The sequence below is a fragment of the Rhinichthys klamathensis genome, unplaced genomic scaffold, assembly GCF_029890125.1.
Source record: "Rhinichthys klamathensis goyatoka isolate OS25496 unplaced genomic scaffold, OSU_Roscu_1.1 h1tg000107l_1, whole genome shotgun sequence".
In the NCBI taxonomy this organism is placed as follows: domain Eukaryota; kingdom Metazoa; phylum Chordata; class Actinopteri; order Cypriniformes; family Leuciscidae; genus Rhinichthys; species Rhinichthys klamathensis.
In genome coordinates this window covers 2,140,049-2,155,985 of record NW_026606645.1, presented here as the reverse complement: position 1 = coordinate 2,155,985, position 15,937 = coordinate 2,140,049, and the positions used below count along the sequence as shown (strand labels likewise).

The 15,937-nt window shown below is 39.2% G+C and overlaps 1 protein-coding gene across 1 annotated transcript; it reads left to right on the top strand.

The window, feature by feature from the left end:
- Positions 1 to 2,499: 2,499 nt before the first annotated feature.
- Positions 2,500 to 15,751, top strand: spred2a (sprouty related EVH1 domain containing 2a). The gene is made up of 6 exons (XM_056253621.1): positions 2,500 to 2,914; positions 9,422 to 9,605; positions 9,703 to 9,871; positions 9,951 to 10,015; positions 12,554 to 12,703; positions 14,775 to 15,751. The coding sequence occupies exons 1-6, from the start codon at positions 2,889 to 2,891 to the stop codon at positions 15,462 to 15,464; spliced, it is 1,284 nt and encodes a 427-aa protein (XP_056109596.1). The 5' UTR covers positions 2,500 to 2,888; the 3' UTR covers positions 15,465 to 15,751.
- The last annotated feature ends 186 nt before the right edge of the window (positions 15,752 to 15,937 follow it).

Here is a 15,937-nt window from a genome sequence, read left to right as displayed (position 1 = left end):
GTCGCATATTAATTAAAATGTAAATAATAATAATTAGAGGACCATATTAGACCAGCAATAAGCCAGCCAACAACTGAAGTTGCACGGTAATTTAGCGGATGTCCAGATTAGATTAGCCAGATTTTAGATTTAGAACAGCTAAAAAACAGTTTGTGTGTCCCATTATTACTACAATGAATAAGTCATTCTGACACCCATAACGGACAGTTTTAACACATTTGGTTTTATTTAGAAAGAAACAGAATATTAACATCATTACAATATAATCCCACGGTTTCACAGACCAGGCGTAAACTAGTCCCAGACTAAAATGCATGTTCGAGCTGTTTTAACTGAAACCAACTTGGACTGACTTATCTTAAAATATGTCAGTGACATTGTTTTCTCAAGATGCTCACCATGTTATAAGTGCCATTAACTGTTTGGTTACCAACATTCTTCAAAGCATCGTCTTTTGTGTTCGGCAGACGAAAGACACGTATACAGATTTCTAACAACATGAGGGTGAGTAAATGATGAAAAAGAACAAAATAATTTTTGGGCGAACTATCCCTTTAATCCAAGCCCTGTGTGAAACCGGGCCAAAATGCCACAACTCAATAAATAAATACAAAGTTATTATTTCGTGTAATCTGATAGTAACATTTTACTGTGCAAATTCCTAAAAACACAAGCATAAATGGATTTAACACGGTTTATTTACTAACTAGGCTACATCTTCTTAAGTGAGGGAAGGAAAAGACGGAAATGACTTTCTGACAGTGCTCTTGGCGCCCTCTACTGGCATTATTCACGTTGAAAGGATTCCCACGTCAAAGAGACTTAGTTGAAGACTACATTTTTTTTTTTTCAATTTTAACTCTTGCCCTTTATTGTTTAATCCTTAATGTTAACTGGCAATTACTGCAGTTTTTCTATATAAGCTGTTTTATCTTTTTTTTTATCAAAAAATACTGTACAAACATATGATCAATAGGACAACATGTGTTTTTACATTGCTTTAACCCATCAAAATACGTTAAGCAATTCTCAACTTTTTTATAAGTTATACAAGGTTCAACTCTTTTTTTAAAGTCAGTTTAATGTAATTTAAGTTGAATTGACTTAAACATCCAAGTTGATTGTACTCAAAAGTTTAAGGCAGCAACTTTTTTACAGTTTATTTTTTCTCCTTTCTAAAAATGCTGATGCACATTCCTCTTTTTTTTCTTCTTTTTTGTTGTTGCATATCTGTGAATTTAGTTCCATCAGCAAAAAAAGTTATTAATGCAACCGCCTTCTTTTACCTCGAGGTGGCAGCACATGATCGGACTCGACGCAACGCGTGGCGAATGGACAGAATTTGGCACACAATTCAATTCAAAACAGCCATCATTTACATTTATGGAGATTTCTATGGGTTTGTATTGAAGACTCTAAGACATAAGTAGATTGTTGAAGACTTGAAGAAATACTTGCATACTTGTAGTGGAAAAGTTTCAGAAACTCGCGATGAAATTTGAATAACTGCCTCTGGCTAACTAAAAAACTGGATTCAAGTTCAACAACCATTTTTTTTATTGAGACTAGCTGTATAGGTCCAATTTATATTATATATAGCCAATACATTTTCTCAAGAAACGCCTAGATAAACAATGTCAAGTAATGCAATATTATTGGCATTGTTCCATAAAGAACCATTTCAACAGTTCTTTACAATGGAAAAGGTTTCTTTATACTATAAAATGTTCTTCACACTTTTGAAAGTTTGGTTACACTTTATTTGGTAACACTTTATTTTACAGCGTCAGTGTTACATATGTTACATGCAGTTACTAATAAAAACTATAAATTATTCATAATTACATGCAACCAACCCTAGCCCTAACCCATATAAGTAGGCCCACATCTAGCTAATATTACTCAGTACTTAAATGTATAATTACAATGTAACAAAGACACCTTAAAATAAAGTGTAACCCATTATTTAAGATGTCTGTGTCACAGTGGAATTATACATATATATAGCCTATAGGTACTGAGTAAAACTAGCTGGGTTAGGGTTAGGAAAAGAGGTTGGTTGCATGTAATTATGCATAATTTATAGTAACGTAACGTGTGTAACGACGACACCGTCAAATAAGTGTTACCGAAAGTTTACGGGAGTTTTGGGGAACCAAAAATGGCACTTCTAGGCCTATTGCTTTACTTCCTTTTCTAACCTTTATTTGTAAGTGTGTAGACCAGTTAGAAACCAGCTGCCGTGCTTAAACTGGACTTCAAGCAGTGACAGAACACAGAAACGTGTGTTCTCGTGAACTTTATTACTAGAGGGGAAATAATAACCCCGAGCAACCTACAGATTAAGGTGAGAGGATGCACTAGGTGGCGGGACGTTGGCACAGCCCGTCACACTGGAGATCCCTCAGTCCAAAACGGGCTGCAGTCGTTCCTATGTGACGTCATTGCTTCCGCAAGCCCCCCCCCACCCCCTTCCCCCCCCCCCCCCCCCCCCGTGTCGGCGGCGCTCGCCTGCTGCTGCTGACTACACAATCCAACATGGAGTAGTGAGAGATGGGGGCTCCTCTTCGAGACCAGCGCGCAGGCTTCAGCCACGGCAGAACGCGACGCGAGGCGAACAATCATCGATATAGCCATCGGGATGTTGCATAACGCGAGGATTCCTGGATCTTTTAGCAGATGCATTGCAAACCTTGACGGATAGAGAGTGCAGTGCGCGGAGGAAGAACGAAAATAAGGAACGCTGAAGCGGATTTGGGGGAAACTCGTTGATGCACTGGACTTTAAAAAAAAAAAAGGCGAGGTGGAAAATCGAGACAACATGAAGCCCGAACGCTGCGCGCCCGCGGCAGGATATTATTTTTATTGTAGGTGAAACGAGGGGGAAAATGACTGAGGAATCGCACCCAGACGAGTGAGTAGCCTATTCACTTTTTAAGAAAACGACGCATGTGGACACGAATGGAAATCTTATCCTGTGTCCAAGAATGTGTTCCCGAGCTGAACGAGGGGTCAGTCAAATGCAGGGAACTCGTGCATGCGCTTCTGAGACGGACGTTGGAGATGTTATTACTAAGAAACAATGCAGTGTCAAAGAGATTTTGAGTGCTGGGCCCCTGCTGCAGGGCTCTGAGTCTGGTCTCAAACCGAGAACGGGGGGGAGGAGGAGGAGGGGCTCGAGCGGAAACATTTTGTGGAGGGATCCTTTACTGAATTCCTTATATCACCTCGACCCTAAAGACGAATTTCCGCTCCGAGGAAGCAAACTGACGACTGAGAAGTTTTATAAACACTCAATGCTAGAGCAATGAGCGCGTTTAAGCTCTCAGAGCGGCCGTTCTTGGTGTCTTTCTTTGTGGTGGTCTGACATGCTATATCCGCCATTTCTTTTTCGTGAATCGCTCTCATTTGCATACTGTCCTTCATTCATAAAAATACAGGCGGGGGCGCGCGCAGCAGAGAGCGCCTCAGAGCTGTCCTGATGTTAAAACAGGCCCTATATGGCATATATAGGCCTATATGTGCTTTTTAAATGTTGATTTTAATCAGGCCGTTTCTTCCATTCGCAAGAAACAAACAAACGCGAATAAACACGTTATGAATGTAGCGCATATCGGTTGTCATAACAGTAGACTGTTTAGCAAGTAGGCTATATTTTAGTTAGTTTGGGATTTCTTTTGCCACGTTCTTCTGCACAACATAAACACTCGTAGCTTTTTTCCACGGTAGTTTGACTCGGACGATCAAAGTCTCGTTAATAGCATTAGGGCCGTGTTAAATGGCTCGTTAACTCCGTGAGCTCTTTAGGGGCTTAAAAACTTCTGTAACGTACACTCAATCTGTATTAACAAGGCGATGTTTATTTGGGCTGTCTTTTGTCCCGCCATCCGTTTTGATCAAACGATTATGTGAACGTTTATCGTTAAGTCTTGTGTAAGAGAGTCGTAGTTTAAATATCCCTAAGGAATATTATTTAGGAGACTGAGGTGTATTGTTTCAACGTCTGTAACTCTTTTTTGCTTTACTCAGAATTTAATATTCCCATATTTGTCTACTTGAATTTAAAGTAGGCCTATATATATTACTTTTCCTTAACCTGTTGTAACTCCAATTGAAAACATGGACGTAACATTTTGTTCTTGAATTCATTTTGATAATCAAATTGACATAACTAACGTAAGCTATGTGTGCCTGATTGTTTAAATATGTTAAAAACATTTACTTTTTCTTACCCCCATGTCACACACTTAGCTATAACCGTCAAATATTTAAAGACCTTTTAAAAAGACCTTTATTTTTTTTGTGCCTCTATAGTAGATATCTAATGGTTACCTTTTTAAGGCGATTTTTGTTCGCGATCTAGCGCAATCTGACTGCTGAAACATCGTTAAAAACATCAATTTATAATCAACGACCATCCCAAACCTAGTAGGAATTGGTTGTGCAAAAGTTACATTTATCATTTTAATTGCTTGAACTCAAGTTGTATTTCCTCTCCTGGAGATCATGTATCGCAAGAGCGTAACCCCGAAGCTGGTGGGGAATTTCTCTTATTTTAATTTATGGCACACTCACACCCGTTTGAGTAAATACGTGTGTCACACTGGGATGTAAAGGCCCATATAATAGCCCGGGGTTGTGAAATGTTGACTTTTATCGGCGGAGGGGAGGGCTACAGGCTACTCCAAAATGGGAGGAGGTTTCTGAGAAGGCGCTCCCGGAATGATTGTGAAGGGAAACAATGGTGAGAGGATTAAAGAAAGATCCGGCGGAAGTGAAAGAGGAGGGTGAAGCGGTGAAGCGTAACTTTGCTGTCACGCCCCTCGATTGTTTGATTCTCAATGACGTGCCAATAATGAATGGATTACTCTGCACAATTCATTTCACTGCAAGGAAATCTTTCTGCTTTACCCAATACAGGCATATTTCTCTTTTTGTGTAGTCTAAACCGTTATGGCCCAGGCATCACAGATATGAGTTTCAAGTTTTTGAAACATAGGCTATATATCTGGGCACTTAAACAAAAAAGTCTGAAGGCCATTGCACAAGGTTTTGCTAGGCTTTTGGTTAGAGCTTACTTTGCTGACTTGACTGACCATACAAAGTGTCCAATGCTTTTTACATAATTGAACCATTTTTTAAACAAAATTTTTGTTTGTTAAATGTGAAAAGTGTATCTTTCTTTTCTCAGTTGTTTTGATATATTGTTATATCACGCATTCTTTACTTGTGACTTATGCCTGGTACACATTGTATGATTTTGGGGCTGTCCCAGATGAAAGTCGACCAACCGTGGCGATTTCTGTGGTTGTGGTTCAAAGAGATTCAAAGATGGCGGTTGTCACGGTCTTGCAACCAAAGATAGCCTGTGATAATTTTCTGACAGTGTCAGAAATTTAGCATGATAATCATCTCACAGTGTGTGTGCTGCTACGACCTATGTCTACTGACTAGCCAATAAACATGCGACGTGACATGGCACTAAAACTTAAAACCACTTACCTCAAGCTCCATTTGCAAAATTGGCATGCCAAGTCGGCCTCTTTTCCCAAGCCATGACTGTGTCCATATTCTTCTTTCGCTTCCTCGTCTTTTTTCAGTGCACATAAAAACACGATTGCTAAAGTGCGATTCATCTTGGTCTATTTGTTTACCATAAGCGCATGCTGATGACGTTTTATTCTTCTATACTAGCTTGCGCATAGCCTACGATTCAATAGGTGTCATCATCGTACAGTCTACATGCATGTCGTACCCAAGTTTATTAAATCCATGTTGCACAGTGTGATTTGTAATGATCTTATAGGATTGTAGCAGGCATTAAAGGTCTAAATCGGGTCTTTTCGGGGGCCACTGTTTCAACATACCAAACATTTGAGTGGTGGAAGATTGTCTGCCAATTTATTTAACATTTTTATTTTTTTAAAGTGTTGTTTTAGGAGATTGAATTGTACATATATCGCGTTTTAAGCAGTTTTACTCTAAAAAGCTACATCGTGCTACATTTTTACTCGAAACCATTGATGACCTTTGCCTGCTTTATGTATTTTAAGTTTGCCTGACTGATATTGACTAAATAGGTCACTGTCCTTAGTACTGTAGTGCTGTTCTCGCTACTTCCTGTGTGTTATTGCAAATGACCTCTTGGCCATTAGGCCTTGTATCACCACAATGCATATCTGCTCTCGCTGTCACACAAGCTCCATTTTTCAAAATTAACTGAATAATTCAGGTTCATTGTGACTGAAAATGTATAAATATCATAGGGAGCTGAAAAGGACTTAAAATTTTTGAATTTTATCATCATTTACTCATGTCATTACAACCTTGTACTATTATTCCGACTTCAGAATGACATGAGGGTGAGTAAATGATGATAAGATTTTTGTTTTGGTGGAACTATTCCGTTAGAATGTTAAACACTTTAGAGTTTTCTGAAAACTCTGGAATGCTGGTGTTTGTTTGTCTTTTTTTTTTCTTTTTCTTTTTTTTGGAGTGGAATGCGAGTTCCTCAAAAACGTGCTGAGCAAACCAGTGGCTCCCCATTGGTAATGACTGTAGCCTGAAGGTGTGTGTACGTTCTCACGTGAACTGGCTGGCGCCCAGACCTCAGACCCGGATGCCCTCTCCAGCCTCTGGGCCGTTTGGGAGGGGAGGAATGCAATCTATATTGATCAACCCAGCATGACCTATATGCAGAGCACCATTATGGGTCAATAATATCTGAGAGGGGAAGAGAGAGTGACTTTGAGTCCTGATGAACTGTTCTGATGGATTTACGGTAAGGATCAGGATTGATTTGCGAGCCAGGAAGTGTTAGGGTAGTGAAATACAGAATGAAGTGACGGGATTTGAGTTTTAAAGAGTGGAAGAAGATCGGAATTAAACATTTTTCCTTTGTATGTTGTTCAGTGTGTGGGAGACAATGGTTGCTTTGGCAGCTGCATGTGTCATTGTATTGTTGTATACCAGGGCTGTGTGAACAATCCGGCGATACGATACAGGGGTTACAACACGATATATATTGAGATTAGGGCTGCACGATATTGAAGAAAAATGCGATAACTCATTAAATAATTGCGATATTGATATGCGATACAATAATGCTTAAAGTGTGTAAAATAAATTAATAAATATATTTAAAATTATATAACGTGTTTCACATTCTTTTTGTGACAAGAAAACATCCCTACAACTTCTGAAAGTGAACATCAGTGTTTTACTGTCGCATAAGAAGTGTTATTTTAAAGGGATACTCTACTGGTTTTTCATATGAAACTATGTTATTCCCTTAAGTTAACTAAGACGAGTTGATACATACCTCTCTCGTCTCAGTGCGGGCACTACATCGCTGTCTTGCGGCGAAACTTTGTTAGATCTTATCTCAGCCCTGTTCATTCAATACGGGACAAGAAGAGAAGCGACCAAACACCTCCACGTTTTCCCTATTTAAATACAGTTACACGAGTAGTGTAACTCGACCTAGGACGGTGACACAAAATAAAACGTTGCGCTTTTCTAAGCGTGTAAAATGGATAACTAATATTGTATGGCAGAATACAAGTGCTTGGGAGCACTTCGACTCGGCGCAGTAATATCGTCACTCGTGAAAAATCCTCTCCCCCCGCTCTCTCTCCTCCTCCCTCTCATTTCAACGGGAGCGGATTTTTCACGAGTGACGATATTACTGCGCCGAGTCGAAGTGCTCCCAGGCACTTGCTATGGTATTCTGCCATACAATATTAGTTAACCATTTTACACGCTTAGAAAAGCGCAACGTTTTATTTTGTGTCACCGTCCTAGGTCGAGTTACACTACTCGTTTAACTGTATTTAAATAGGGAAAACGTGGAGGTGTTTGGTCGCTTCTCTTCTTGTCACGTATTGAATGAACAGGGCTGAGATCAAATTCGCCGCAAGACAGCGATGTAGTGCCCGCACTGAGACGAGAGAGGTAACAGTTATGTATCAACTCGTCTTAGTTAAGGGAATAACATAGTTTCATATGAAAAACCAGTAGAGTATCCCTTTAACATCAGCGTAAACCACGGGGTTTAGGGTTTCAGGAACGCCTACATTAGGTTTATTTAACAACAGAAACTGAATAATCAAATGTAAAAATAAAACACTGCTTAGTTTTCACTGTATGAATTACTGATTCTTATTAAAGCTACAAAAGTTATTCAGCCAAGAGAAGTGAGGGATTTTCTCTTTGTCTTTTGTTCATGACCCCAGTTATTGCAAGCCGTTGCGATATGCATATCACGATATAACGTTACATATACGATATTTCGATAATTTCGATATATTGTCCAGCCCTAATTGCGATACAGTAAGAAAGGTGATATATTGCAATATTATAAGAATTCAATCCTTGCTATCTGTTTATGTGGACACAAACCTAAAAATCAGATTGTTAATAACAAAATGCATGATAAGTCTGAAAGTAATTTTACAGACTCCAGAAAAACCTCATGCTCAGATAAGGAGGAAATGAACTCATGTTCTTGCCGTTTACATTGATTTCTCATCAAATGTTCCATGGCTACACCGTTAAAATGAACTTTTAGTTATGAGCTGTGAATGAAAGTTGAGGTTGTATATATCAGCTGTTCTGATGTTGACTGGCGGGTTAATCCCACCATTAATACGAGGTAAAGATGAGGCTGTAATCGAAGTTCCCATGCTCTACCGCAGTCAGTATGTAAATTACATTGTGGGAAATCCTGATCCCAAGTTTTGCATTTGTTAAACCGTCTGTCATATTTGTGGTTCAGAATTTCGGATGGCATTATCATATCTCTGCATTAGGCGTATCACTGTTTTTAAACGACGACCGAAAATCTCATTAGCATAACGAACATCACCCTCTTCAAGATTTCTGTACACCTTATTTGCAATGCAGAGCTGTCATTTTTAAGCTCATGCATCTTCCCGAACGGATTATGATGTCATCACTATGAGTCAAGTCTGGGCCCAATCAGGCTGCTTATGCTGATATTTTACCATAAGCTCAATAAGCTCGAAAAGTCAGCATTTTAATAAATATTTAAATTTGTATACATTATTATTTTAAGTATGTAGTATCTTTTTGACAATTTGACCATTTCATGACACAAGTCAAATGGTTTCAAATGCAAAAACCCGAGAACAAATTATTATTATTTTTTATTTTTTTTACCATTTTTCTCATGTTAAAAAAGTTCAAATGTATTACACTTTAAAGGTGTAAGGAAAATATTAGTATTTCTTGTTTGTTACACCACTTGACTTTGTAAAATCAAAAATTTTATTGAAAATGAAAACGTGTGTAACCAAAGCAACATGAATACAGAGAGTGCATTTCTGTGTGTTAAACTACATTTCTTCCCGGATTCTTTCTTATATGTCAATGAAGCACATCTTTCCGTCTCTCCCTGCAGTGACAGTTACATAGTGCGAGTGAAAGCTGTGGTAATGACGAGGGATGAGTCTAGCGGGGGTTGGCTGGCTCAGGAGGGCGGAGGTCTCAGTCGAGTGGGCGTCTGTAAGGTGGTCCCAGCTGACCTGGAGATCCTGGGACGCAACGGCTTTCTCATCTTCGGCGAGAGACTCAAAGACAAGCAGGTTAGAGAGCTGACCGCATAGTACAGTTCAAAAATCGGATTCCTCGAGCCTAATATCTTTGGCTTTCTCTCTCTGTGTGTGTGTGTGTGTTGAGCAGGTGATCCTGCAGTGCTTTCTGAAGAAAGATCTGGTCTACACTAAAGCCACGCCCACTTTCCATCACTGGCGAGTGGACAACAGGAAGTGTGGCCTGTCGTTCCAGAGCCCCGCTGACGCCCGGGCGTTCGATCGCGGCGTGAGGAAGGCCATCGAGGACCTGACGGAGGGTGAGCGAGATGAGAAACGCCCGAGACATCGTCTCCAATCCTGACTGAGATTATAACACGAGTCTTGCTTTTTCTCCAGGCTCCACTACTTCTTCCTCCACCCTGCAGAATGAAGCCGAACTGGGGGATGATGATGTTTTCACGGTGAGCGAACAGTCCGACTAGAGTCTTGCATTTGCCCTCATATGGCATAGAAGGGTTAATTATTAATTTTTTAACCAGAGGATAATTGTCATTTTTATACGTTTAAGTGATTCGTTCAAAGATTTCAAAATGATTCATAGAAATTAATCAGCCTTATCAAAGGTTTGTAAAACATATCTTTCTTACATCTTGGCGTTGCTTAACTTTCTCCAGCAAAAGGATTGTGACTAATCATGAATGTTCAACATATCAACCGGGTATTATCTTCTTTTTTCTATTCATTTATCTACCCAACCTCTGAGAATAGATGCTATTACTGGGTCACTTGCCATCATTTTTCTGATGAATGGTTTTGTGTGTGTGTGTGTGCTCAGGAAGTGACCTTTGCTCCCTTTGTCCTCCTATTGCTCTTAATTCAACACAACAATGCCACAACAAAGCCTTCGGATACAAGAGTCCATTTAACACGCACGCACGCACGCATTCAAGAGCCCAAGGTTATACAGAGTGAAGAAACATGAATGTGTTTCTTTTGGTCTGACTTCAGGCTTTAGGTGCGTTTGCCACAGTGGTGTTCCTCTAATCGCTAACTTTAGAAGTTTATGACTCACTGCTATTCATACAAGCCCAGCCAGACACTGATTATTACTAATCAGAGTAGTCAGTCGCTCCTAAGTTTAGAGAGAGAGAGAGAGATGGGATGTGTGCTGTAGGTTTAGAATGGGCAGCAGCTGTTGGATGTCTAATTCCCTCTGAGGTAAAGTCTAAAGTGATAATTAGCACAGCCACAAATACATTTCCATCCAGACATTATGCACACAACTCTGTATGTACTTAGTATGTTTGTAGATTCACACTCTCATATACACTCAAGACATTTACATAGATCTATCTATCTATCTATCTATCTATCTATCTATCTATCTATCTATCTATCTATCTATCTATCTATCTATCTATCTATCTAAATGAACTATATTTTTTATTATATAATATAAATATAAATAATTATATTATTGTGTATTATAATTAACAAGGCAATACATGAACTTTACGGTAAAAAAAAATACATTGTAAAAATTTGAAATATATTATAAAGTGAATAGTATAAATTATCTTATAAATTTAACGAGATTGCATATGTTTTTGTAAATATAATGTCTAGAATGTGTCACCTTATTATTTATGGTGAACATTTTGAATGTTATATGACCCATGTATTTTTACAGTAAAATTATGTTTAAAAAATGGTGGAAGTAAAATTAACATTTATAAAATGTATTTCAACATCAATGACAGGGCAGAAAAATATGTGGCGAAATGGGGAAAATACGTTCAAAATATTGCTATCAGATGAGAGCATGGTGCTTATTGTAAAACTGTACACTAGACTGATGTGTATTTATTTATATTGATCTTATTTTATTATTATTATTATTATTTTTATTTCTATTATATCTTCTGTTTTAACTCTTTTTATTTTTTATTCAAAAATGTATCATCACTATGGGATATGTTAAGATGTCAATTGTAATATTGACCACAATGTTGATTACAATGTAACAGTGGTGTTTAAAACTCAATAAAATACTAATTATGAAAAAAAAATTAACGTTTATAATAAAAAAATTATTTAACAAGACAATAGATGTTCTTTTATGTAAAAAATCAAATTTAAAAAAAGTTTGCTTTTGTAAGACCATATAATTTGTGGTTAAAACGTTAAAGAATTTTCCCAGAAGTCCAAAAAGACGCATCACATTTGCTTATATTTTATTTTCTTATGTTGTCGGTTTATGTATACTGGGGAGTTTATGTTAGATTATGTTGTGTAGTTAATGTTTATTGCATTATTTTAGTGTCACGTGTTACCCTGATGCTGCAGATGCCAGATTTTTGCTGTAAATTTAACAAAAGTGTTTTACAGTGTAGTGTAGATTTCAGTCTTTGCAGTAGAAAGGAGCCAGATGACTTAAGAGAGGCGAGCTGTGTTTGTAATCATCTTGAGCTCTCTCTCTCTCTCTCACACACACACACACACACTCACTCTTGAGTTATTGATGGCCCTGTGGCTCTCTGTCAACTCTTAAAGCAGATGCTCGCACACACACACACACACACACACTCTCTGCTGGCTCTAAACTCAGACTCCAGGCTTCAGGAAGAGCCACAGGAAGGAGACAGTGTGGATTTCAGGGGTTGAAGGTCAGAGATAATAGTGCTGATGATAGTTCTCAAGCACTTCATTTACACAAACCTCACACACCCAGACGCGGGGTCAAAGGACAAGCAGAATGACCTGCGCAGCGTTGCTGTGGAACGTTTTAAATGCTTTTATACACAGACACTTTCCGCATGGTGAAAGTTCAATTTGATCCTGAAGCCGAGCTATAATTAATCTTTTATCACGGTATCTTTATAAATCACAACAGTTATTTTTGCTGGAAATTCAACGAAAAATACACCTCGGTGTGACACTGCCAACATGCTCAAATTGGGAAACAATTTCTATTGTTGCTCTCTCTGTGTGTCCGTCAGAATGCCACAGACAGCTCGTCGAACTCTTCTCAGAAGAGAGAGACGTCCATGCAGACGCTCGCACCCATCAGCTTCTCTGAGCCCCACCACTGCATTCTGGGACATCTCTATGACCAGCACAGGCACTCTGACCGTTTCTACCTGGAACAGGTGAGTTTGTATGAATAATCTGTTGGTGCAACATAGTGTTGTCACGGTACCAACATTTCAGTATTCGGTACCAATACCAGTGAAAATCCACGGTTCTCGGTACCAATTTCGGTACCAAAAGCTTAATTTAGATCAAATTTACATATATTAAAGTGTATATCACAGTTACAAAGATGGAAACTGTAGTATTAAAAATCCTTTACAATAAGATTATATTTGTTAGATAACATTAGATAAAATTACCTAACAATAAACCATAGTTATATACTGTAGCAATTATTCTCCTTGGGGTTAATTTAAAAATATACTAATACATTTTTAAAATCAAAAGTTTTATCTGTTAACATTATTTAATGCACAATGAATGAAGTGAACAAACATGAACAATCAAGTGTTTGTATTAAATAACATTCACAAACATTAATTAATGTTGCAGAAATATATTGTTCACTCAATGTGTTGATGTTAACACATTAAGTAATGTTAATGAATGGTATCTTATTGTAGTGTTACCAAACTATACAGGAGATAGAACATGTTTTATTTGACTTAACTGTAGCCTACTTTTATTTAATCCCAAACTGCCAAAAATGTCACTCTTGCCTGTCTTCAAAACTTGATAACCCTGTAGCTGATTTCTAATGCAAGGGCTAGAAATCAATTAATTCTTTGCTGATACTTCCTCGTCATCACGGGGAGCGCAGTTTGCACAGCTTTCTCCTTCTCTGCACAAGCGCTCGCTCTCGCGTGTCTCCGCTATGCAACCATAAACAGTGACGCGCATGGAAAAACAAGCTCGCACGTCGCTTTCTATTATGAGCGCGCTTCCCGCGCGCCTACATTTGAAATTTGCACGCGCAAAAAACGTGCTATGTGAACGTGTTGCCCTTTATGGCAACGTGACATTAGCCTAATTCAAACATATTTCCATATGTGGCTCTTTCCTCCTTTCTTGTCAACAAGTGGATTCAGAGCCAACGCATTAGCAGCGCCGCCGGTCGCCATGTCTCAGTGCTTTTATGAAGAGGACGCAACTCTGCACCTTTCGGACAGCGCATCAAGAACCGGATTAACCCGGTACTCGGTACCTAGAAAAGCTGGTACCGTAACCGTAAATTTTTTTTAGTACCGACTTGGTACCGAAGTACCGAGTTTTTTGACAACACTAGTGCAACATTTACTCAAGTTATGTCATCACAGTGTACTGTTTTACTGCACTTTGAGTCTTTACTTGCAGTATATTCTTAAGACACTAGGGGCAGTATACTGTTCAGTCAGGCAGACTTTTACAAATTTTTTAATAGTTATTTTTTAATTCACAATTTTAAGTATGAAAAATATATGAAAAATGTATTATTATGCAGTGTTATATTAAAACAATAATAATAATAATATTAATATTTAATTATAAGTTAAACTTTACACTCACTCTTTCTCACTTCGTTCACTTTTGGGTCAACTGAAGAAAAAGAACTACGTTTGATTCTTTGAACTCTTTCTCTGCTAGCGTTTTTTACAACAAAAACTGCTTTTAAACAAACAGACAAAAAAAAAAGGCTGAGAAAATCATGTTTTTGTGTCAAAGACTACGTCTGGATCGGATTCAGAACGATGATCAAAACATAGATGGAGTAGATAGATAATGTTGATGATCGCTTTATTTTACATATGCACATGATCACATTATATCGCTTGTTTCTGCATCTTCTTCGCATGTGTTTTGGTCAAGAGATTCTCTACTCTTTCAGAAGATGCGTAATAGCGCCCCCTACCGTATAACAGTGGAAAGACGGAAAAATCCGCAATGGAAGGGAAAGAGTTAAAGAGTAAAGATTCAAGTGGGAATAAAATATGACATAATCAATCAAGTCACAAAAGGCATCACTTTGCATCTTTTGTTTTAGCGTGGTTTCATTCTTTTTATGCCTCTTTAGTCTTTAAAGATAAATGGTGCAAATATGTGATTTGTGTTTTAGGTGTTCAAGATCAACCAGTTCCATTTCATTCTTCATATATCTAAATCCAGCTTGTGTTAAACTCTCTAAACATACTCTATGTTTGTGCCTTGCAGACGGTGCCCATGTTCCCATGTTCCCGGCACGTACGGTTTCACGAGGAGGACGAGGAAATCGTCCGGATTAACCCACGCGAGCGCTCTTGGCTAACGGGCTACGAGGACTATCGGCACGCCACCACAGCCACGCGGGGCAAACCTCTGCGACCGGACGCCACGGACGCTTACGTTCATCTCGCAAAGATCGAACCTCCCAAACACGACTACACTTACTCTTACCCACTCAGTGGGGACGGACACACTCCCCGCGACAGCAAAACGGGCATCGGCGGAGGCGTGGTCACTGGTCAGCCGCGACCGCTAACTGCTAAATGGCTGCCGCGGCGCGTGGAGGACAGCAGAGAGCGCTTACGGTGCGTGTACTGTCAAAACATGTTCAGTCCGGCCGAAAACAGGCGCGGGCGCTGTCAGGAGGCCCCGGACCCCGTGCAGACGTGCATTCGTCGGGTTAGCTTCATGTGGTGCGCGGACAGCCTGCTCTACCATTGCATGTCGGACCCCGAGGGCGACTATTCGGACCCCTGTTCCTGCGACGCCAGCGAAGAGCGCTTCTGCCTGCGCTGGCTAGCACTCCTGGGACTGTCGCTGCTAGCGCCCTGCATGTGCTGTTACGCGCCGCTGCGAGCGTGTTACCACTGCGGCGTCGCGTGCCACTGCTGCGGCGGCAAGCACAAAGCCGCGGGGTGAAACATGCTAGCGCACCAGCAGCTGGGGGAAATTACAGCGGGAAATGCTAATGAAAAGTGGAAGAATGAACTTGTGGCTGCATTTGAGTTTTACCCCTCCCATTTTTACGTTTTGTTTTCTCAATTTAATTGTACTGGACAGCTGTGTCCTGGTTTGTATTTTTCTTTGTTTTTAAAAGAGTAACCCTCAGCTTCCATTTAAAAGACTACACGATAAATATTCATTTATATATGAAAAGTATATATAAATATATGTAGATATAAATATATAAATCCAGGTACTTTATATTTTTTATGCTCATCTGCTTCGAAGGTTTGAATTATCTGCCTTCCGTCTCGTCTGTGTTTTAACATGTTGGTTTGATTTGATTTGACTCTCCCGCATCAGCCTTTCGTTCTAGTGTCTTCAGTCAAGAGGCTTCTCTTCTACTGTGATCCACTCCGTCTAGATAAGACAAACCCAGAGGAATCCAA

Excerpts from the sequence above, each read along its gene's own strand:
- spred2a (XM_056253621.1), top strand. The coding sequence starts at position 2,889 with ATGACTGAGGAATCGCACCCAGACGA. Across the intron at positions 9,606-9,702 it reads AGAGACTCAAAGACAAGCAG|GTGATCCTGCAGTGCTTTCT; the intron begins GTTAGAGAGCTG and ends TGTGTTGAGCAG. Across the intron at positions 12,704-14,774 it reads ACCGTTTCTACCTGGAACAG|ACGGTGCCCATGTTCCCATG; the intron begins GTGAGTTTGTAT and ends TGTGCCTTGCAG.